The sequence below is a fragment of the Epinephelus moara genome, chromosome 7 (genome assembly GCF_006386435.1).
Source record: "Epinephelus moara isolate mb chromosome 7, YSFRI_EMoa_1.0, whole genome shotgun sequence".
NCBI lineage: Eukaryota > Metazoa > Chordata > Actinopteri > Perciformes > Serranidae > Epinephelus > Epinephelus moara.
In genome coordinates, this window is record NC_065512.1 from 7,281,509 (window position 1) to 7,306,231 (window position 24,723).

General features: G+C 42.1%; 2 protein-coding genes across 4 annotated transcripts in view; one reads left to right on the plus strand and one right to left on the minus strand.

Moving 5' to 3' along the window:
* The window catches only part of il1rl1 (interleukin 1 receptor-like 1), a 331,020-nt gene that overhangs the window by 97,906 nt on the left and 208,391 nt on the right, over nucleotides 1-24,723 (plus strand). The gene's annotated exons all lie outside the window — the stretch shown is intronic.
* The window catches only part of LOC126393221 (radixin), a 67,919-nt gene that overhangs the window by 16,958 nt on the left and 26,238 nt on the right, over nucleotides 1-24,723 (minus strand). For both annotated transcript variants that reach the window (XM_050049207.1, XM_050049208.1), the window contains exon 3: nucleotides 5,576-5,659. In XM_050049207.1, coding sequence (XP_049905164.1) covers nucleotides 5,576-5,659 — 84 coding nt within the window. The remainder of the gene's footprint in view (nucleotides 1-5,575; nucleotides 5,660-24,723) is intronic.

A 24,723-nucleotide genomic window follows, 5' to 3' on the forward strand; every position in this document is an offset into this window, starting at 1 on the left:
CTATGTCTGCTGCAGCATTAACATTTCCCTACCTTGTAATACGGCGTTGTTGCTCACAGTGCGGCCCTCTGAAACATTGCACTGCACCCTTAACAAGTGCATGTCAGATAAGAGATGAGAACTTGTTGTAGAAAGCTACTAGTTACGTGGCGATTACTTCGTAGTCAGTGATTTCAGGGCACAATTTAGAACTGCACTTTTCCTGTGCAGCCGTCAATTATATGCTGGTTCCCTAAACTGGTGCTCAAAACTTTGAGCTTCCCTGTAAGAAGGGGTTTACCCAAATGTGCATGCAATTATGAGGACACAGTTGTCCACTTATGTTTGTCCATATATTTAAATTAAGCCTTTGTTATCCATGATTTTTTGTTGCACATGAACTCACTCTGAGCTCTCCTCCCTCCTCCTCTTCCCTCTCGTCCATCTTTGAGTATCTTCCCTACCTTTCTAACTTTGCCTCCCCTCCCTTCTCTCTCAAACACTTTGCCATTCACTAACTGTCGTCCCATTTAGAGAGGGAGAGAGTCCCTGGGGGGATGCGGACGCTTACTCAGACTCTAATGTGATTTACACAGTCAATACGACGGCACTCACTACCATATAATTAACTGTGTCACACAGTCACAGAAAGACGTGCTCACATAAACACATTAAATACGCATGTGTATCCAACAACAAATCTAAACACACTGAAACATCCACCTGAAACATGCTGTGGTAACTGTACAATCAATTAGATCTACACACAAACACACACACACTGGAGGCCTCCACTGGGGCTGGCAATGCGGTATGCAGAGGCAGCTATGCGGATGCTGGGAGCTCAGCGTGCAGATTTACAAGTGAAGCCTCAGAATGTGGATAAATGACTCGGGAACGCCGGGATGAGAGAGGAGGAATACTACGTGGCAGAGAGAGGAGGAAAGACGGGAGACATAAAAGGGACGCAAACATGGAGCTGACTGGGCGCCTGAACAGGACTCCTTATTTTCATATTAGATGAAAACACTTCACACACACACAACTTCAACAGTGTGTGTGTGTGTTTGGTGCTTCAGTGTTCAGAGGCTTACACGCTGGTGTTTGGGTTAGTCTGATTAAAAAGCTTTCCTGTCACACTAAGGCCTTTTATCATTCTGTGTGTGTGTGTGTGTGTGTGTGTGTGTGTGTTGGAGCAAGCTTATGCCCGTTTATATTTAGCTCCACAGCCTCTTTATCAATGAGGCCCTCTCTTCATTCATGTGAATAAAAAATGAAACAGCTTTCTGAAGGCTGCTTCGTGCAGGACACATCATCACAGAGCTCGCCGTTCACTGCTGGACACGTGACTTCCTGTCCTGTACGTAACCTCCTCCACACATGCAGTTAAATGATCACTGGGGGATGCCACTGCTTTTATGAAGGGATATCTCTAGCTGAAGCTGATCAGTTTGACATGTATACCGAGGCTCTGGCTTCACGTTCAGCATCAGTGTATCATTTATCCCGTCTCACTAGTTTATTGTGCGCTCAGTCCAACCTCTCGTGATCTAAAAACCTCCAAAAACTAAGTGTATTCCTGTGAGATGTGTCACATAGTTTCCTTCTACTTGCTGGTAATGGTTGTGTCTTACCAGAGGGGGGTATCCATTTTATCTGCATCTATTTTTAGCTGACGATGGACATATGAAACTTCATCCACCACTGAGGTCTGTCATTACTGCTCCACCTGTCGGCTCACTCACTTTTCACCTTCTGTCTCCTAAAAGTCTCAAACAAAAGGTTATAGAACAGACGAACAAAGCAAAACGTCACATCAGAGAAACTGGAACCTGCAAATGTACTTTTTGCTTGATGAAACTAATTGTTGCTAGGTCCGACAAGCTCGACAAAAACAGACATGGTGTCAGTGGTTTCGTCTAGCTAGGTGCTGCAGTGTGTATTAAGCTTCAGGCAATATCGATGGATTCGGCAAACATTTTGTGTGTTCTGCCGTCTTGCGTCAACGCCATTACTGAGATGGTAAGTCGTCAGTGTCTGCGGCTGTCTGCTGACCGTGACAGCTGAGAACGGCACAGTTTCTTCCCAAACTCCTCGACAATGGTGTCAAAAGTAACGCTACACAGAAAGTAAAGGTAAAAGTAGAAAACTGTGCACGAGACGCCACTGCAGTGATGAAGTTTATCTGCTGAACATCAGCATCAGCCAATATTTGATTAGCTGGATGCCAGCAGCTTATCAGTAAGTAAGATGACATCCACAGGCGGCAGTGGCCGATGGTTTTCTGTTGTGTCACATCAGTTTTGGCTCAGGCTAAAAAGCAGGGCTCAGTGAAACTAATCAGTCATCCCCAATGTTCTATAAAAGTGCGCCAGTTGTCAAGCCTTTCTGCACGTGCAGACCAGGTTTCACTGCGGATGTGTTGTACCCACATGACGTGACATGACGCCGTGACTTCTCCTCTTTAACCTCCTTGGTTTATGTTAGCTGCTAGCAGCCGGAGGCCCGAGCTAACAGCTAACAGAGGCTGCACTGAGTTACATTATGATGCATTCAAGCTCTATTCAATGATAATGAGTATTAGGCAAAGGTAAGTTAAAATTCTATCATGATGTGTTCAAATGTAAACTTCTACGGTGTAGTTTTTGGCGAGAAATGAATAAATACAGTTGTTTGAAAGAGGAATTTGTTGCAGTTTTTCATGTGAAAGAAGATTATATTAAAGGTTGTTTAATAAATTTGTATGATTGAATTTATGCTCAGTCAAAGACAGTGCAAGGGGCCGTAAACATGTCACATTTTTTGCACGCTCAAATTCAATGTTTTCAATGTAGACGTGCCGCGGGCGAGCCAAACCGCCGGAGTAAAGCAGTGGCAGCATGCACACATTTCTAAGTGTCTATTTTTCAGGGTGAGATAAACAGAGTTCAACTCTTGGAACATAACAGCGCACACCGCCAATCAAGGAGTAAAATGTCGGCAGTGTGGCGATATTTCAAAGTGTTGGAGAGTGATAGAAGAAAAGCAGTTTGCAAAGAATGTAATACTGAACTATCTAGAGCAGTGTTGCAGGGTATACTGGTACAAATGGTAGACCGCGGTACTAAAACACCACCGTACATGAAGACGAGCATTTTACTCGCATTTGCGACTAAAAATAGTTTTGTGCGAGCATAAGAAATCATTCAGGAGCACACTGTGTGAGTACAGATTTCAACAAGCAGCAGAAACGAAAGGCGAATCCTGTCGGTTGTGGGTTGAACGGGTGACACAGACACAGACAGGAATGTATTCCTGTCAAACACGGCGGCCATAGTGCTCTGCGGTGCAAGATAACGGCTTACCGGCGACCGAGAAGCCCGGTGCCAGGTCCAATAATTTCCTCTTTGGTGTCATGACTGCCCAGAAATACCTGAACAGAGCCGTGGCGGCACACAGGTATGTGACGTGTCAGAGGAGAAACGANGGCGGCCATAGTGCTCTGCGGTGCAAGATAACGGCTTACCGGCGATCGAGAAGCCCGGTTCCAGGTCCAATAATTTCCTGTTTGGTGTCATGACTGCCCAGAAATACCTGAACAGAGCCGTGGCGGCACACAGGTATGTGACGTGTCAGAGGAGAAACGAGCCGTTCACATTTCTCTCTTTGTGGCAGGTAACGGTCCACAAACCTCACCGCACTTTAGGGACTGTTCTTTACTTATGAAGGGACTGTTCTTTACTTGTCAGGGGAGGAGGGTGGCTGGTTGATTTTTATTTTATTTATTTATTTTATTTTGATCCCCCCTATGTTAATCACTTATTGATGCTGTTTTTGAAGTATGAATAAGTCAATAAGTAATTTATTCCATTGAAATATCATTGATGTATTATAGAAAAGTGATTTATCTTTTTATAAATGACAAAAGGCACATCTGCCTCATTTTTGCTGTGGTATCCTGATACTACTCAGAACCGTGATACTTTCACTGGTATCGTACCGTGGGTCCCAATTTTGGTACCATGACAACACTAATCTGGAGGGGGTTCATCTGCAAAAACTAAGGAAAAACTAAACAACGGCATTCGGTACTCGGTACTCGGCCAAACGTTTAATTTTATTCGGCTTTGGCTTCGGCCACAAATTTTCATTTCGGTGCATCCCTAGTCTGTGATAAATATGGAGGACAAGTTTTAAATCAAGCTTTAAATCTGTCCCACGGACGACATGTTTGACCTAATACACACTACAAAACACCTGGAAGAAGATCAGCTCTGCACTCAAGATTTCTGGTAAATAGTCTATGATACGGTCACTTAGCAACCTCAGACGCAACCAGTCTCCACGCCCTTGAAACTTGGCACAGAGTAGCGCCCTGCAGCCAACCTTGTGTTTTCCAGGCGGTTAAAGATGCGGCATGTGTATGGCCCTTTATAAAGGCTGAAGAACTTTAAATCTGTTCATTTATTTTTTTCATAACGAAGAGTGATTTGTTTACCAGGTACAAAAAGAGGAATAAACAACAAAAACAAACAACAACAAAAATATCAGTATCTGTAAAACAAATTCACAATCAGTGCATCCCTTGAGGGAATGTCATTTTATGACCAAGTGAAATTTCAAATTTGGACCCAGTGAAAGCCCTACATGGACAGTCAGAAGATGTCAGAAGTTATTCTCATTCATCCCGAGGTAAACATGAATGTTTGTGCCAAATTTCACAACATGCTGAGTCATAGTTGTTGAGATATTTCAGTCTTGACCAAAGAGGTGGACCAGCTGACCAACATTCTCTCCCAGGAGCCACTGCAGAGTAAAAAGCCAATTTCTTATTTTGAGTGGTCTATTCCACATTTAAAGTACAGACACAATGTTCCAGAGCTGCTCTGGGCTCTGAAAAGCCATTAAAGGGCCCTGATTGGCCCAGCTGGAAATATTACATGTCATGTTGCAATGCCAACGTCGGGCCACAGCAGGAAGAAAAATACACACAACTACTAGAAGAACAGCAGAGTTTGATGATGCACTGGCTTCCATACAGTAAGGAGGGACTCTCTCCTCTCACACAACAACACTTGATGATTCAGTCCGATCAGACAGATGCATTGTTCCATAAACCTGTGTTGCACAGCCTTAAAAGCTCTTCTGTGTTTTGATCTCTTCCTATAAAGCAAACACAAGAGCAACAACAACAACCACTGAAAAAAAAGATTCCCTTTTATTCCGCCTTCCTCCCTCTGTCACCACAACCCCACCAAACCTTCAGAGCCTGACATGAAACAATGCTGAAAGCTGGCCTTTTACTTCCCAGACACACACCATCATCCACCCAACACTTGCAACCACTGTCTCCTAAGAGCTCCCAGTTTAGACAAAGAGCACTTTGTGTGTCATCTCTGTGCAGAACCAGTACCAAGCCAGACCCAGCCAAGCACCCACTGGCACGTTCACTGTCAGTGTTGCTTTCATTAGTGATGGGTAACAAACAGCAGGTCACAGAGGTCACTTAAAAAACAGACATATTTGCTGCACCTGTAACACGCTGCTGGAGAAGTGTGTGTCCTCACAATCTGCTCAGGGATCCTTGACATTAATAAACAACTAACATGTGTCTTACCTGGTCAAAGAGCTGTTTGCCTGTCGTGTTGGGCTGGATGGCAAACTCCAGCTCAGCGTCCATGGTGGTGACGCGCACATTGATCTGCAGCAAAGAAGAAAAAGCAACAAAATAAACGGACCGATAAAAAATACAAACATTAAATTAAAAAATTAAAAAATCCCATCACAAACCAAGGCTTGGTTGCTACTAACAGGTCCCATCTTTCTTCTGTGCTGTTGTCCTATAGTCCGAGTTCACAGTAAAATGCTACCCATGCCCCATATTTCCACCTTCCATTGCTTGTCTTCCCCTCGCTGGAAAATAAACCTCCTCGCTATCACTGAAATTCCAAGACTGGTTGTGCTAAAGCTTGGTCATAGCGCCCTATGAGGGAGAGAGCTAGGAGTCGCCAGCAGATGGTGTTACCCACACAGAGGCAGTTTGTCTCATGCAAAGTTTATGCATGGCACTTATTCCTCATGCTAAGCATATGAACTAATCTACACCATTCTCATGATGTTGATGTGCTCATGACCAATTATTTATCTGATCACTATGTGTCTGTCTGCTGTAAAGAGATGAAGCTAATTTTAGAAAGTGTACGAGCAGATTTGTGAGGTTCAGTATGCACAGAAACATGATGCAGCACTGGCACACACACATATACAGCGTGATCGACATGTAATGAACTCGGTGAACTTGTATGCATTACAATGAGCTGACACAATGTCAGACAGTGATGCTGACTGTTGGAAAAACTTGTTTAGAGGTCACACCACAAAGAAACCATTTAAAAGAAATGAAATATACGAGTGGAAGTAGAAGAGAAAGTGTCAGAGCCACAGCAAAAATGTGAAGTAACAGGTGAAACTAAATGTGAAGATGTTAGAAATGTGTCAAAGTAAAAGAAGGGAAGGTACAAAGTGCAAATTAATGACATAAATGTGCTTTAGAAAGTGTGAAACAAACCACAGGAAAGGTATAAAATAATGCAAAACTAATTAAGACGGTAAAGTTGATAAGAAAATTCTAGTTTTAATGAATAAGGACCAAACTTGGAGCCTGTGAAGTACTGTGACCCTCCACTGTCTGCTGGTGGGACAGCCTGTGCCAGCTGTGTGTGTTAACTCCTATCAGACTTCTATAAATATTCTTCACACACACACACACACAGTATCCATAAAAGGCGCCGGCTGTTTACGCCACTCATCCTCCTGCCAGGAAGCTGCACAGAAGCGGCTGCCTTCACTTCACTCTAATGAGGGAAAATTATTAGGAGAACTCTGCCACAGTTCCAGCTCAGCCGTAACCGTGCATGAATTATAAATAATTTCCCACGCATGAATCTTTCATATAAAAATAAAGTACTATATCTGAGAGATGAAGGGAAATAAACTCTGCTGGCGGCTCAGACCATCTGCACTTCAGAAGAGGAGTGAAAGTTTGCACCTGAGCAGCCATAACAATGTGGAGAACAGGTCATTTCCTCTTTGGCAGGGTAATAAATGGAGCCAAATGGATGTGAACACATGACTGTGTGAAAGGATGAGTCAACAAGTGTTACAAGACGGTGAATTTGCATCCCAGGCAAATCAACACACCACATCTGCTGCTGATCAGGAAACTTTATTTTCATCTCTCTTTATTTTCGTCTCTATTTACTTTTTTAAACCTCTTCACTCTTCTGGGATGCCGGCGCTCTCGGCCGACATTACTGTCTTTCAATGGCTAAATTTTGGCGACGGAAAAACTGGTGGGGTGGCTGTTTTCACAGGGGTCCCTGAAGGTATCATCTCAAGATATCTGAATGAAAAAGAGCTCTTTTGGTACCTTCTAGTCTCCCCCTTAAAGACAGGCCCACTCTAGTCACATGCATTTTTTTGGTTTTCAAAAACCATGCAGTTTTAACTCAGTAAGCGTGTCATTTTCGCCTATTTTTTTTTATATTTCTGCACACTGGGGTCCCCAAACAGTCTTAGAATTGCAAAAATTGGGTCTGACTGGAAAGCTGAGACTCAGCTGGATTCAATGAGACCAACTACATTCATGTGTGATGATGTCAGCCCCCACAGTAGCCATTAAATTGTAGTGAGACCATTTTTTGAATCAGACGTCCCTGTATAAAATGACCTCCAGTGACCTCCAGGATAATCACAGCCTCATGAAACTTCACAACCACAAACTAGAGACCTCGAGCATTCAGAGGATGTTTGGCTTTCATAGAGATATTGACAATAAGGGGGTTTCTCAGCAGCTTCCAGAACTAAAGTGCTCACCTTTCAATCGCTGAAAAGTGCGACTCTTCAAATCTCCAAATCAATAATTTTTTATGCCAAATCACGGCATGGGTTTTTCTATGGTGTTCCTCAAGGTCTTGGAGTCTTAATCTGGTATTTTGGAGGGATTTTTGTCCATTTTAATTAATTCTAGGCTGGTCAAAAATCCTTACATTTAGCACCAAATCTTTTTTATTTTTCAAAGATTCTTTTTTGGGGCTTTTTTGCCTTTAATTGACAGGAAAGTGTGAAATGAGGAGAGAGAGAGTGGGAAGATAACATGCAGCAAAGGGTTGCAGACCGGAGTCGGATGCAGCAAGGCATTGCCTCTGTACGTGGGGCGCCGGCACTAACCACTACCGACGCCCCGAGCACCCAATCTTTATAACAAATGGTATCAACCTAAAATCTGCTGCAACAACTTCTGAGACATAACTGATCATGGATATGGTCATCATATACTCCATCATAATGCTCTAAGCTATACATGCTCAACTCTCAAAGTCTGAATCGGCACCTAAATGAAACAATATTTCTTACATATGCATGACCAGAAAACTTGACACACAGTGCTGAACTGCATCTCAAATTAATCTTTATGTTCCAGCTGTCAGATGATGTATATCACGTCTATGTGGCGTCAACTGTTGACCTGTTATCTCCCTCTAAAGACCCCCAGTCCCCCCTAAAAAAAGACAATCATCAGATTACAATGACATCCTTTCTGTTGCTTTCCTTCCTGCTTTTCTATCTAACATAATCTACATATGTATATTCTTAATAATGTGTATACTGTCATGAATAAGGCCCTTTCAGGCCTCTCTGCACACTGTGTCTACGTCATTTGATTTTAAGCGCTGCAAAAATAATAAAAAAACAAACTAAACTTTAGTATAGGCGCATCATTATGAATTATTCATGGTGTTAAATAAATAGGAAATAAACACATGTTTTATTGCCACAGGGAAGGCAGCAGTGAGGTGCAGTGCTGCTCAGCTGCAAACACTAGAGAGCAGTTGGAAGAAGAAGAAGGTGCAGAAAGGGATTCTGGGAGTTTTGCAGTCAGGTGTGACACTCAGAGCCAAATATGGGCATCTGGGAACTTTATTCAGGACTGCTGCTGCATCAGCATCTGTGTTAATCTGAGGTGACACTTGAACGTTAACAGGTTTTATGAAATGTGTGTGTGTGTGTTTGACTGTTTTGTCTCAGCATGAATTCATACGACCACCAGAGTTCGAACCAGCAGCAGAGCTGGTGGAAACCAAACCAGTGTCTCACAATAATCTCTTCTGTGTGCTGTGCAGAGTACTGAACTCACACACACACTCAGCAGCACACCAGTATGCAATCACCGATTTGTCTGTGTGTGTGTGTGTGTGTGTATCCCTGCTGGAAGTGTAATACATTATACTGTGCTGCAGTAAGTAAACCCAGCTGCAGTGAAACCAACTGACGCTGTCCTAGAGTAACCTGGAGGAGAGCAAGAGACCCACAGAGAGCGAGAGGAACCGAGGAGAGGAGAAGGAGGCAACAATGGTGCTGTAAAAACTTGTAACCGGCCTCGGGGATAAAACTGCTGCATCAGTAGCGTGTGTGTCTGAATTTGTGTGTGAGTGTGCTCGAGAGAGAGACAAAGATGGGCAGATAGCGCCTGAGGTGAACAGAGTGCATCTATCATAAGAAACCAACCGCCAGGAAATACACGACTCAGACAGGCAGCTCAACTGACCTGAAAAATACACACAAAAACCACACACACACACACACACACACACACACACANGCTCAACTGACCTGAAAAATACACACAAAAACCACACACACACACACACACACACACACAACACACACACACACACACACACACACACGCGCGCGCCACATTCTGCAAACAAAAGAAAAGCACTCTACCCCCTACCACGCCCTCTGCACACACGTACACACATTTTCACTATATGTTGAAGACAAAAGATTCGACCAGATGTCTGACATTGTATCTTTACAAATGACTGAACTAACTGACGCAACGAGACGACTTTGAGATAAATATTCACACTGCTTTTGTTAGTTTAAACCTGCTTGTTGTTAATGTGTGTGTTCTTGTTCTTCTAACTATGAGAATTTTATGTCTAATTAGGGAGAAAAAAAATGGTTGTAAGTGTGTGTTTCAAATAGGAATGTCAGTGTTAACTGTTAACCACATAGAATATTTCTGACTGACAACACAGTCTTCAGTTTACTGCAGTCACCACAAGGGTTTAACGGCCCAATCCTTAAAAAAAAATGTCAGGCTCATAATTACAGTTAAAGGGCCGGGCCGAGCTCGGACAGAACATGCACTGGCTCAGGTGGGGTCGGGCTGGATTTTTTGGGCCTGATCTAAGCTCTACTGCAGAAACATAGTGGCCACCTGTAGCTTCACATTAAGCCACTTTCTCACCGTGGCAACCTCAGAGGAGACCAGAGGGTGGGTACCATGTCTCCATGTTTCCTGTGCCACCACTGGGACTGTGTCACCAGCGTTAATCGCCAAATGAGCAACGCCACTAGCTAGGTCCCATCTGACCATGGACGTGTGCCATGAAAGCAAAATTAACATTTACTGCCCTCTAGTTTTAAGTGTGTTCTGCATTAATTCAGCTTCACATTAACAACAAATAGAGACAGTGGATGCTGGGAAGGTATGAGAATGCAACCATATTGTGTTTGTGTGTGTGTGTGTGTGTGTGTGTGTGTGCCACAGCGAGATAGACATCTGTGTGTATGTATGGGAGCGCAGCCATATGGTGGCTTCACACTCACACACAACAAGGCGTTCTACTGTGTACATATATCACTGGATGTCACATGTCTCTGTGTTCTGGCTGATAAGGTTTCCATAGCGACGTCCTTGTGGCTGATTTTATTGTAATTTTCTAAAAAGCCTTGTGGCCGCCCTGAAGAGGGATTTTAACACTTGGTGGGATGACCTACAGAGGTTTGACCCCTCCAGAGGTCAGACACTGCTCGACAGAGAGATAAGAACAGAAGAGTAAAACTGCAGTGAAATTAGTGCAAGTATCGTTTGTTTAATTACCGATTACTCTGACAAGTGTGGTTTTAGATTAGAAAATAGAGGAAAAAGGCTCATCATGATTTATGTGTGTCTAATATGACATCTTCAAATTGCTTGTTTTGTCCAGCCAACAGTAAAACTCATTATCACACCTGCCTCAGGAGCGTTTAGCTCGAAATCAACAAAACCAGTCTGAAAATTTATGGGGCACGGCCACGCCGTTGTTGGACCCTTGTTGTCGCTGGCTGATGCCATGCTATGATTGGCCTGTCTGAGTTTAAGGGGAGGGGCTTAGCAAAGGGTCTACTGAAGCAGCGTTTCATTTTCTGAACGTGACCTGGGTGTTTTCCACCTGGAAGTGACTCAGTCTATAGAACATTTTTGACCTTGACAACATACACATCATAAACGTGTCCCTCTGTTAAAATGTTTTACAGTGTGTGTGAATGACATCAGCAGACAGGAAGTAGTCATGGACCCGAGCAGCAGTTGCCTAGCAATGCAATTCCAATGAAACAGGCTGTAATACATCCCTATTAAAACTCTTACTACTCAGGATGGCCTCAGCATAAAAACACAATAGCTGAGAGTGAACTGTGGACACACTGCAGGTCTGCACAGAGGTGAACAACATTTATTTCCTCTGAGCGCTGCAGCAACAAAAACCCCTCTCATATATTCCACTATTGTCTGAGAGAGGGGATTGTTTCAAGTGTGAATGTGAGTGTGTGCCTGCAGAGATGCAGACATGAGCTGTGTGTGTGTGTGTGATTGCAGGGCAGATACAGAGAGAGAGCAACATGTCTTTGAGCTGATAGCTACAAAACGTTAGCAGATAAAGCAGCAGGCGGTCTCAGCCTCGCCGCTGACCACAATCCTTTCTGTTACTGTTGACTGACTGCTGCTGCCGATACACACTTTGATCATGTGTCAGAGACATTTTAGATACCCTTTAGATTATGCATACACATAAATATAACTGGGACTATTATGGCACTAGTTATAATCTAGTTATATTAGTAATGATGGCTGCTGTCTCTGCCTATGCTCCTCCATTTGTGCAGCTGCTACTGCAACAATTACCGCCAAGACGAGACATAAAACCTGAGCCACAAGCCACTTCTCTCCTCAGTGTTGGTGGTATATGGAGGCTGGCAGATCGGGGGCAAAGTGTGTTTATAATTAAAGAAGAAAAATGTCTCACACTGAAAAATAAATTGACCCTGTTGAAGCAGAGTTCAAACTGCTGACTGCAGAAAGCTGCACGCTGTGAATTCTAATAAAAATCTACATGGCTGGGTACAACAGTGCAGCAGCTGCTCAAGTTAACAAACAGGTTTGTCGCCCCTTTTTGAGATCGTGAACTTGTCCTGCGAGAAATTTGCAACTTCAGTGTCTGCAGTTAGTTTTCCACTTGAGCTCATGTTTACAGAGCGCGATCAGGAGCACTGTTGGTTTGTTTGAAATGAAACACAGTTAGGCAAATCCTCTGAATCAGCAGCAGAGCGATGACATCACAAGTTTAGAGGGAGGGTCAGAGTTTTAAACATTGAGGACGCTCAGGCAAATATTTATATTAAAATTAATTCAAACAACAACGACTAGTGCCACCACACAGCATGTTACTGTGACGCTAAGGACCCATCAGCACCTACTACAGACAGAGTGAGAGCCAGCCAGTGAACACTGGTCATTGTTATGCAAACCATCAACACCACTGACTCATTTAAAAACCACCAAGTGTCATATCATGCTGAGCTCCATTCAGCTTCATCAGCAGAACTGGTTGTGACTGAGAGGACATTGATTCAATAGCTAAATCAGGAAGGACATCAGCACGTCACCGGCTGATCTTGGCTTTAAAATGAACTATTAGAATCGGCCAACATGCTTTTTCATAATTATAAACAATAAATGAATATTACATACATTAAAAATTATTGTATTTCATGTCTCCATCTGCTGGTGGGCCGTCACAATAAAAGTATGTGTGCATAATATGATGTTAATTCCACTACAGAAGAGACTTGATCAAAAAAGTGGATATATTGATATTCAATATCTCTACTATTGTATGCATGAATACATCAGAAAAGTAAATTATACGACTAAATTCCACTGACATTTATTAATAAATACCTTCTAAGCAATATAGCAAAACCCACCAGTTTAAAAACCTATAATACTGTACATTAAATATGCGATATGACTGATCCCTTACAGTCTTGAGAGAGTTGTTAATCTTCTCTCGGCCGATGTGAAACAAGACATTGTAGTTTAACTGTCAATTATATAACCAGGGTTCTTACAGCTTTAGCCAAGTTAGATTTAGACTTTTTAACTTAGTAAGTAAGTAAAATGTATTTATAAAGTGCTTTTTGCAGACATGGGTCAGAAAGTGCTTCGTAAGGGCATTATATGTATAAAGGTGCGGACACACCAAACCGACATCAAAGAACTAGCGGCAATGAAAGCCAACTGTTGCGTCGTCTACGTCGCCTCACGTCGCCCTGTGTCAGTTGCATTTGAACACAATACACGGACTACATCCGACGGCTAACTGGCTCGTACGTTCTGCGCCTGCGTGAGAGAGAGCGGAGTGAGAGAGTGGTACATCCTGTCAGCCGAGGGGTTTCCTATCTGTGCAGCCGAGCACCGCAGCACCTCCACGGACTATTACATCCAGACGGTCCCGGTGTTTCCTCCGCAGGCTCCACTTCACTCAGCTGCCCGATAAACCCGCTGCTTCTTCCCACTTTAACCTGAATAACAAACCAGGGCTCGGTGCTCCGGTTGGATCCAAACGGAGAGCCGGGGCTAGCTCAGAGACTAGCGGAGGCTAACTGGCTGTGCTTCCCTCCGGTCATGCTGCGGCTAACGCTCCGCTAGCCGCTCCCAGCTAGCTCCGGTTTGTTATTCAGGTTAAAGTGGGAAGAAGCAGCGGGTCTGTGGGGCAGCTGAGTGAAGTGGAGCCTGAGGAGGAAGCACCGGTTAGCCCCGGTTTCACTACAGGCAGATTCACTCGCTACAGGGGCGAGGGAATAAAACCTGAACAGCCAATCAGAGTGATCTCTCTCACCGACTAGCTCTGCCGCCGATTCAACATGCTCAATTGGCCGAAAAGCCGCCGCCGCCGCCGTCGCCGTCGACGTCAAAGGGCTGATGGTGCGGGACACACCACAAAAACTAGGCTGACAGACGCTCACCGACAGCCCGACTTTGGTCGACGGCTGACCGTCAGCTTGGTGTGTCAGGGCCTTAAGAGAATAAACATCACATCTAGCAAAACTGGCTGCATAAAAAAATAGTTCACACAACAACAGTACACAAAACAAGAATAAAATACAGATCTGGAGCAGACAAGTTACCCTAACGTCTGTCTGTCTGAACAGGTGCATCTTTAGCTGGCTTTTAAAATAAACCACAGAGACAGCAGACCGTATGAGAGCAGGCAGAGCGTTACAACATTTAGGTGTCACGGCCGCAAAAGCAGGATGGGTGAGAGTGAGGGACAGACAATAAATTTAGCTTATTTGACTGAAGAGAGCGAGCTGAAGAGTACAGGTGAAGTGGTTCAGCTACATAAGAGGGAGTCTGACTGTGTAATGCTCTGTTAGTGGGAATGAGTATTTAAGACTTTTTAATGCCACTCAGAAATAAATTTATGACCAATTTTACCATAACCAAGGTCAAAGCAAAAAAATATTTAAAAAATTACTGAGGGTTAGGGTCAATGTTGCCCAAATATTAACTTTAATATAAAACATGACTTTTGGTCAGTTAAAATGTCAGATGATCTTCTGCAGGTCTTGAAAAAAAAGGTAAAAGTTTCTAGAAATGGACCACGTGGAAAACAATGAAGATATTATATTATCATAAAGGTATCCATTTGGTTGACCTAAAATGAGCAGATTGGAATTGATTGGATGGTAAATGAATATGTGTGTTGTTGGTTTCTTTACTCTGATATAGTGTTGCACGGTATACCGGTACTAAAATAGTACCGCAGTACTAGAGTATTCCAACCGGTACTATACTGCGTTTGGAAAATACCGGTACTTTGAAATTGATTCAATTCATTAATTTAGTTAATTTATTTTACTCATTTATGCACACAAACGCCTTTCTTGTTCCTATTGGAGCACAGATTGCGCAAGTGGTGTGTATGACAACACCTGTATCAACATTCGCAGCTGGCACATGTGAAAAAAGACAAGAGAAAGTCTGCATCGCAAAGGGAGACAACACGAGACAACACCAACTTGGTGAAACATTTGAGTTACCAAACCACGACGTCCGTACCGAGGTACTTACCAAACCATGATTTTTTTGGTACCGTTACACCCCTACTATTTATTGTTCTAAAGGTTTGTAGCCAAAAGGACTTTTCCTTAGGAAAAGTACCGAAGAGTATCGAAAAGTATCGAAATTCATATTGGTATTGGTACCGAAACAAAGATTTTGGTATCGTGACAACACTACTCTGATATGCTTGACGTTAATGCAAGAAGCATTCAGTAAATTATGAGATAAAAAGGATGTTACCAATTATTTTGAGATTTTATGATGCAACTTCAGAAAGAAAATTATTTATAATATCCTACTCCTCACGTCTGAGCATTTTTAAAACTTCTGAAAGATTGATTTAAGACATTTTAACACCAATTAAGGCCTTAAATTAATGAATTTAATGCCTTTTATGGCTTTTTAAGGATCCACTGGAACCTTGAAAACAGTTAGTTCCAACCTGGTAATTTTACTGGACAAGAGGCATTTCATGAGTGCTGATGTAGAGAACAACATCACTGTGTTTTTTAACTGTGCATGTATCACTCTACTTTATAGGTGTTCTAAACCATTAATGAGTCTACATTAACCGACGTAACAAACCTTGTACTACAAACATATTTCCACAAATAACATCTGAATTAAAATATGATGATATATAAAAGAGGACAGAGGGAAGGAAGGAAGCCTGGACACTTCACTGCAAACCTCCTGCTGTGTTCATATACCATCAGATGATGTTGCAGCTATACTGTGTGATCAAGCTGTTCACTCATCAGAGTCCAAACATGGCGTCAAACCAACTGTCACCAGCATCTTGTTCCACTGGTTGCACAATAAACAGAAACATACAGATGAACGTTCATGATACAAAGAAGCTGAGCTGAGATAACGTGTAGATCTGAACACAGACGCCAACTAGTACTGAATGTTTATGTGTTGCTTGGCAACAGTCCGGTCTCAGTCCAGCTGTGGAGCTGTTAGTGTTGGTGGAGACAAATAAGTGATCAAATAAACAGATCATAATCTGTTGTCACTCATTACAGATAAATAATAAATGGTGCTTGTAGAAAACTTAACTTACTGTGAACTGAAAGTGAAAATGTTTGTGTTATTGCATATTGGATATCAGCAAAGAACCGTGCATATCTAGTTTTGGTGCTGTTAACAGCGGCCTCCAATCGATCAATATATCAGTGTTTGTAGTTTACCATGGAGGCAAGTTTGAGAAACAAACTCAAGGTAACACAGTCTGACTAAGTGATTTATAAATGGTCACTCTGTGGGAGAAGTATCAATTTAAATGTCCCCCTCAGTGGCTGAATACACTGAACAACATTTTACACACATTACTTTTGTTTTTGCTCCTATTTTTCACAGGTTTAAGTTAAAATGTTAAAACTGTTTTATGCACTTAATGGATGTTTTTCTCTCAAATTTCGGTTGCAAATTTGGTAAAACCCCTGTTAGTGAGCGCTTCTCCTTTTCCGAGATAATCCATCCACCTGACAGGTGCAGCATATCAACATACTGATTAAACAGCATCATCACTACAGTGCAGTAGTCTTTAATAATGAGTTTTCAAAGGGAGTCTTATAAAAAGTGCTTGTTGTTGTTGATGCTGAAATTTGTATTTATTTATTTATTTATTTCCTTTTGACCCCTCCCCAGGGTATAAGGGACAAACAAAAATAGCAATAACAAATCAAAGCAGGCGGCAACCAATGTACAACAGAATAAATAAAACAGAATTAGTGTACATACGTACAAGTTTCTGAAGAGAAGCAAATCAAGAGAAACTATTCAGGATTTTCTTTAAAAGTTTCAACAAATTTGACAAAACCTTTACTTTTCGAGATGACATTAACTTTTGAAACTTGTAAATATTTGGGTTTACTCTAGAACTGTCCGACAAACTCTCTTCTCTCTTTGTTAAAAAAGAACACACAAGTACATAATGATATTCGTCTCCTCGGTTGCCGGTCAAACAAAGAGTACATTGCCGAGGGACATTTTCACGGTCATACCTGTGCTCAGAGATAGGTAACTTAGGATTTCCACACCGAAACTTAGACAAACAAATCCTTTCGGCAGGTCTTAACATAATCAGATAAGGTTCAAAAGTGAAATCAGTTTCAAACAATTAATAACTATCACATAAAGGGTTGCTTTGTAATTTCTCATGCCATCTCTGCAGTTCCATGTCAGATAATCTACGTTCAATCATTAACTTTAAATACTTAGGATTCATCCATCCAGCGTCATGCCATAAGTACAATAAACCACAATCATCAAGAATATTTTTAACTTTGGAAATCCATTTACACTGAAAAATATTGTCATCATACAAAGTCTTGAAAACAATAAACACAGTCAAAGAGATTTTTGCTGTATTATGACTAATTAAATGTACCCAAAAGTTAATCATTCTCATGTTTACCTTTAAAACTAAACTATTTCGACCAAACTCTTCATNGAGCCTGTGATTTCACCGCCTGTTTATCAAGATCACGAGATGTTGCGAGAACTTGTTTTCTGAGACGGACAGGGCTCAAACAAAGTTAACTTTCTCTTGATCTGTGCGGATGAAAAATGCAGCTTTAGTGTCAGAATATCGGGAAGATGGGTGGCTTGTGGAAAATGAGCCCAATATTTACTTTAGTGACTACAGGGCGAAAGAATTGACCATAAATTGTGATCACGTTCATTTTCCTCATTGACGACAATACATTCAGAGCTGCCGCAAGTCTCCTACGGGGCTGTGGCGCTGACGTCACTGAATCAGGAAGTGAGCTGAGTGGGGTATCTCGCTTCATCCAATATCTCTGTTATGACTAATTAAACTAGAGTGGTGCTCAGTAAAAGTGTGCTCAGTGCTGCCACTGGTGGCCAGGAGCTACATTACAGGAACAGTACTCTCACTTACATAGCTCATAGTAAATCATGCCTTTCTGATATTTTACACCTGTTTGACATCATTGTTTTTCCATGTTATCAGGAGAGGAGATAAGAGGACTGCCCTCTTTCCTCTGAGTTTTTATTTAAAACAGAGTTTTACTGAAAATATTTAATGACCTCTTCAGTGAAATGTAGAAGAAACAATGAGAAACTATGAATGAAAAGAGCGTTACTTCTTTTTAATATCTTGTGCAATATTTTCTCGACATCATGTGCAGTATAACTTTTCAGTATCATGATCACTTGTCAGTGTAGTGCAATATATTTTCTCAAACTCATGTACAATACTACTTTTCATTGTTATATCACATACAATAGCTGTGTTCGAAATCGCTCCCTATCACAGATATAGTGCACTATATAGTGTGTTCGCCATTTTGTAGTGTTGTTCGAATTCTCCGCGGTTAATTTCATTCACTATACAGTGGACTACAAAATACCCACAATGCACAGCAAATGTGAGTGAACAAACGATGTACCCTACATTTTACTCCCATATACCACAATGCAATGCGGTCGTCTTTTGCCAGAGGAGAAGAAGAAGAACAACCGCAAAGAGAAAAGAAACGAATAGGATGCTAGCCAGTAACGTTAGCTCACGAGCTAACAATAGCCACTTAGCTCGCACGAGCCAGGTAGCTTGTAGCTCGTGCACTATCGTGGGCTATTACAGCTCAAAATGCAGACACACAACCGTAGCTGACAAAACCAAACGTTCAGAAAATTTCAGTTAGTGTCCGAAATCTCGTTCAGTCGTTCCCCATGTAGTGCACTATATAGTAACATGAAATAGGGAATAGTGAGTGAGTGAGTGGACGGTTTTGAACACAGCTAGTGTAACATTCAAAATCAAGTGCAGTCTGCATTTTTCCACCATTTTAGTTCATTTCTAGTGACTCTTGTACGTCTCTTACTCCGATTGTTACTTTACTAGGCACTGGTTTAATTTATATCTTGTATATTTGGAATATTTTGACTGATATTAAATACTCCATTGGGCCCACACTGGGCCCAGTGTGTGACCCTGACCCAGGAAACCACTGGTTGTTACTGGTGAAAGCATTCTCTGGCACAAGAATTTCCTTCAGGATAAATAAAGATCTGTTGAATTGAATTGAAGGAGCCTTACAGCTATAATCTACTGAGTAGTTTCCATAATCAATAAACAGATATAGCATAATAGAATTTCAATTTCGATGTATTAGGATTTAAGTTGTTACGTACACATCCTAGCCGTGTACCTTGTGGTTTCTGTGCAGACACTGTGGCCACATCTTGTCTCACGAGGCTCTGGGGAAAGCAGAGCGTGCATGTGTGTCTCAGTTCAGCTGCTGTGTTTACCAGCATCCTCCTTGCCTCCATGTTATTCATAACAAGTAGTGACAGCTAAATAGTAGGCTAGTGTGTACAGGCAGAGGCCGCCCACGCAACACAGCCCACCTGTTGACTGTGTTTGTGTGTGTGTGTGTGTGTGAGAGACTCAGACAGCCATAATTAAAAGCTGTTGGTAGCTAAGCTGATTAATAGAGGCTTTAAAGGCAACCAGGGCCGTGCTGCCTTCTTCACCTTTTCTATTCTCTGGTTTCCATCGTCAGCCACTCTTTCCACGTGTCTACTTAACATTTCCTCTCTGACACTCTTGTCTTCACCTCCACCATTCGCTCTCTCTTCACCTCTCCTCTTTTCCGCTCAGATTGTATCCTCTTCAAAACCCTTCTTTCTCTCTGCCACTCTTCTCTGCCTCTCCAACACCACCTCTTTTATTTTCTAGTGTCTGTAGGTCATGGCACAGACAGTGACGTGAGGATTCATCAGTTAACTTTAAGCTTGGCTGTGTTTTCAAACACACAGAGGGGTGTAGAAATTACACGTAGGGATCAGTGGGCTGATTTGGACTGGAGGAGGAGGAGTTAGCATGTCAGACAAAGCTTTGCCTTCAGCTGTGGAGGGAAAATACATCTCCAAGTGAGAATGAAGAGATAATACAAGTATTGTCTGTACTTCAAGGAGCAGCAAGGAAATATAATCCATATGATATCCACGTCTAAAATCCATTAGATTTCCTCTTTTTCCCCAATTGAACTTGAACTTTCCATCAATCATCCATCATTCACAGTAGCGTGACTTGATATTGATATTGCAATGATATTATAGGGTTGACTATTGGTGCGTTTACAAAATAGCTGCACAATGAGACTTTTGACAAGATATTATGATTAATGTGGATATAGCGTATCCTATAGCGTATTAGGGGTGTAAATCACAAGTCTCATCATGATACAATATTATATTGAGTCTTTGGAGAACGATACGATGTTTGCCAATATTACAAAATCTGCCACGATACGATTCAGTGCAATGTAGGGGCCCGCGATCGATATAGGATGATTTTAAATGCCCATGTAACACAGATATTAACAGAAGAAGCTGCCTCCCCTTCATTTTTTGCTTTTGGCCATAAAAGATAAAAACAACACATAAATAAGTAACTGTAACTGAGTGCAGTGAGGTTTAAAGTGACTCCGCTAACAAAAATAAAACAGCACATGGGATAAGTTGAAGGCTTTCTGCCAGAAAAACCTTTCTGAAAGAAATCTTTTCATTTTATCTTTTTCTTAAAACTTTAGGTCTATCTCTATATAAATCCTGAAGGCAAACTTCTCCAAACAGCCGTAAAACATGGATTAACAACAACACTGTTGAACAGACGCATTAAATTCAGCTCAGTTACAACTGTTTAGCTTGTCACCAATTATTAGCTTACGCATATTTAGATTGCATGAATTAGCCTCGTGGCTAGCAGACTTTTTCCTCTACTAAGAGCTTAACAGATTACATGTAACGTTGTTGTTGTTATTATCATTAGCTCGGTTGAATTTCAGCCTGCATGCATGTTTTTTCAGCATAACACTGTTGAAACAGAGCAGCTGTGATGAGAAGTTAGCAGAGTGCGATGCTCGTTAAAACCGTTATCCTCATCGTCTTTGTCTTGGCTGCTCGCCATCTGCCTGATGCTGTTTGACGGTGACACAGGCTTTCAAAATAAAAGCGTATCCGATAGGTATCGATGTTTTTATTTTGCATTGATGACATAATCTGGAAATCCAGACCCAAATCTAGAAAGATTTAGGGTCTGGCCATGAGTAATGCAAATGGCCCAACTCGAGGGGCGGCACCAAGCATGCATTTGTAAATATCACTGCACGCAATTGGATAACACTACGACCAATCAGAACAATACACGGGGTGACGTATCCAGAGCTTAGCTACCAGCGGAGCTAACTGGTAGATTAGACTCTTGCCGTATCCGGTCGGCAAAACAGCAAAAACGTCCTTCTTGCAAAGGAAAGACTCGAGCGGTGTCTTCTGTTCCTCTTTTAGAGAAAAAGCTAAGTCTAACTCGTTCATTGTAGCGGCCAAAGCCGTTTCAAACAACTGGTGTTCATCCATAGCCATCTTGCAATGTTTACTGACTGATTCCGGTCTGCTTAGCTCGCCTCTGGTCCGCCTGTATCAGATACACCAATGTGATTGGTGCAGCTCGGTTTCATGGGCATAGGTAATGAGCATCATCACTGATTGCCAGAGTGACTCGCTGAGCAAATTCAAATTGTGCTCTTGTGAGAACTCTGGATTTCCAGGGTATCTATGACACTGGATCATAGATCATTTAATCTATATATCAATCCAGATCCTTACACCCCTATATGTGATTTTTGAACATCTAATTCAAAAAACAATGGAGCTTAATCTGCTGCTATAACAGTCTCATTTCTTCTGGGTTCAAACCAGGACTGGGTGATATATAGAAAATCAAATACACAATATTTCTGACCAAATAAGTCAATTTCGATATTGTGACAGTATTATAGCGTTATACAGTGAGATTTTTTACAAATAACTATGAGTAACGTGGATATAATGACTACATATGTGGCTAAAGCGAATTAACAGAACAGCCAGAACAGTCGCGTAAGTTTAGAAAATTACATCACTTTACTGTAATAACTTTACCGTTTACAGCCGGGTACAAAAAACAGTTTTGGTCTCTATAGATAATTTCCCTCTTCATGACAACTGTACAGGGGGAGAATTTTTATATTACTCACCTGTTTGAATGTTATTAAGGTTCACTGAGGCATTAAAGTCTCTCTGAATTAGAATATAGGAGCCCTAGAATACACATTCAGGGCTGTCCACATACTTTTGGCCATGTAGTGTACATCTGTAAATCACTATACTACAAATCATGATGTTAATGTTTCACCCTGATGCTGTAATAATAATAATACTGGTTTAATAGATTCCAATAAAGCAGTGAGTGAATTTGGTCGATGTTCGGGAGAGGAGGTGAACTTCACACCCTCCCTCTAATTAGATTTAGTGACTTGGATAATTCCCATTATATAAATGAAAATGGCCCTCTGAAATATTTAAAGCCTCCAGCACAGGCTCGCTGCCCCCCCTCCGCCGACCCGCCAGCCCCCTGGGACACCATCACCAGGAGGGGCAACATGTGCAAAACGCAGCGATAGATCAATAATGTACGACGTCCCACCACATCTCACACCCTGGATTAACAGGCCTGATGCACACGCACACACACACACAAACACACACACACACACACACACACACACACACACACACACACAAATACTGTAAACACAAGAACAACATGTCTTCCACTAAAGCAGGCTGAGATATTGAGAAAATAAACCTGTTTCAACACATGTACACAACTTGTATTCTTACACACACAATACAAACGCAGATCTAAGCAGACACACACCCCTGAGGGAAACACACACACTGACCCAAGCATATGGGAAATCAATACATCTTTTAAAGGATTCTCCAGCAACATTTAACCCCTCAGGGTGTGTGATGGTAGATGAGATTTTTTCTGTCTGCATTGTCTCCATGGCTGTTCGTCTTTTCACTCTCCTGTGTCCTTCTTTGTCCTTCTCTGTCTCTAAAAGCATCATTTGTAATTACAGAGGGGTCAGTCTGCTTCCAGCTAAAGCCCCTCTCAGACATGCACTCCTTTACATTAGTCTGACATGTCTGTCTCATGTCTCAATAAGCACCCTGCTCACTTTTTAGGGATGTTACTAGGTCAGAGGAACTCTATTAGGAGCTACACCTTGTCAAAATAAATCAAAACCTATATGACTGGACCATGTGTGACTTTAATTTGAAAGCACAGACACAGGAAGTGTCCACGCTCAGCAGTCAGACAGGAGTCAGGTTAATTTCCAGGGCTGGTACCTGCGGTTATTCCACAGGCTAGTTAATAACATGTCGGGCAGGAAATCCAAAGTGTGGGATCATTTTGAGAAGGTGAAGGACGAACCCAAGGTGATATGTAAACTCATCTTCATGCCGCAAGTCACTGCCCAAGCGACGGGTTTTCAGGGCTTCGGAGTGAGACCGGGCTCCCTAAACGTGCTCATTTTTCTGGGAAATACAGTTAATTTGTTAACTTAGGTTCAGAAGCAGGCCTACCTGCCAAGCCTACTCATACCTGGTCTGGTCTGTCTCAGATTTCTTGACCCATCCTGCTCCCTTTTCCTTCCCTTCATCCATCATCCTTCCTAACTAATCCCAACCCCATCCTTCCCTCTGCTTACCCCTACCCACATTCCTCCATCCTCTCTTCCCTTCTTTCCTCATCTCTTCTTATTCAGTCTGGTGCATACCTCTCCCATGTCTCATTCAAGGTACCATCTGGGAACCTGTAATCAGCCTGGGCAAAAAACGTCTGAGACAAACACCTACCCTATGCTGAGTCTCTCTCTGCCTGATCTCCAGTACATCCTTCCAGAACAACCTAACAAAGGGCATCTGTCTTCCACCTTCACTCTCACTTACATCCATTCATCAGTCCTCAACAACAAACATCTCCTGAATTACCTTTAAACCCTTCAATCGTGAAAGGGGTATTAAAATCTGAGCAACAGTCTCTCTGTGTACTTTCAAATGTTCACTCATGTCATCCATGTGGATGAATACATTAAACAGGGAGCAGGGAGCAAAATTCACTGTCAAACAGCATCAATTGATGAAACTGACGTGAAAATCTTAAATCTCTCTCCGTCAATGTGCTGCCATGTCTGAATGACCTGCTAGGAATTTTAATGTGGATGTCACCTCCGTCTGAAAGACAAAATGCTGTCACTTTATCAGAGCATGTTGCTCTATACTTCACCCTGACCTTTGACCTCTCTGTAGAGAACAAGGCTTCCTTCTACTGTTGAGTAAAATTGCAGGAAAACACAAGGATTCAAAGAAAGACGGAAAATCAGAATCAGAAAAATTTCACTGATCCCCGTCGCTCCAATTTAAAGAATAGAGAATCCAGAGAGTCCATACCCACTGAGTACAGCATACCATACCATGACTTAGTCATACCAAAAAAAATAGAAAAAAACCCAACAACATTGGTCCACAGGGGGAGCCACAGCGATCGGTCGCATTTTAGCCATTTTTAAGCATTTTTCTGTTGTTATAGCGCCACCCAGTTGCCAATCAGAGTTAAATTTCTCCAGTCACCTTGAGGCGTCCTGTTCTACATATCTACTTAG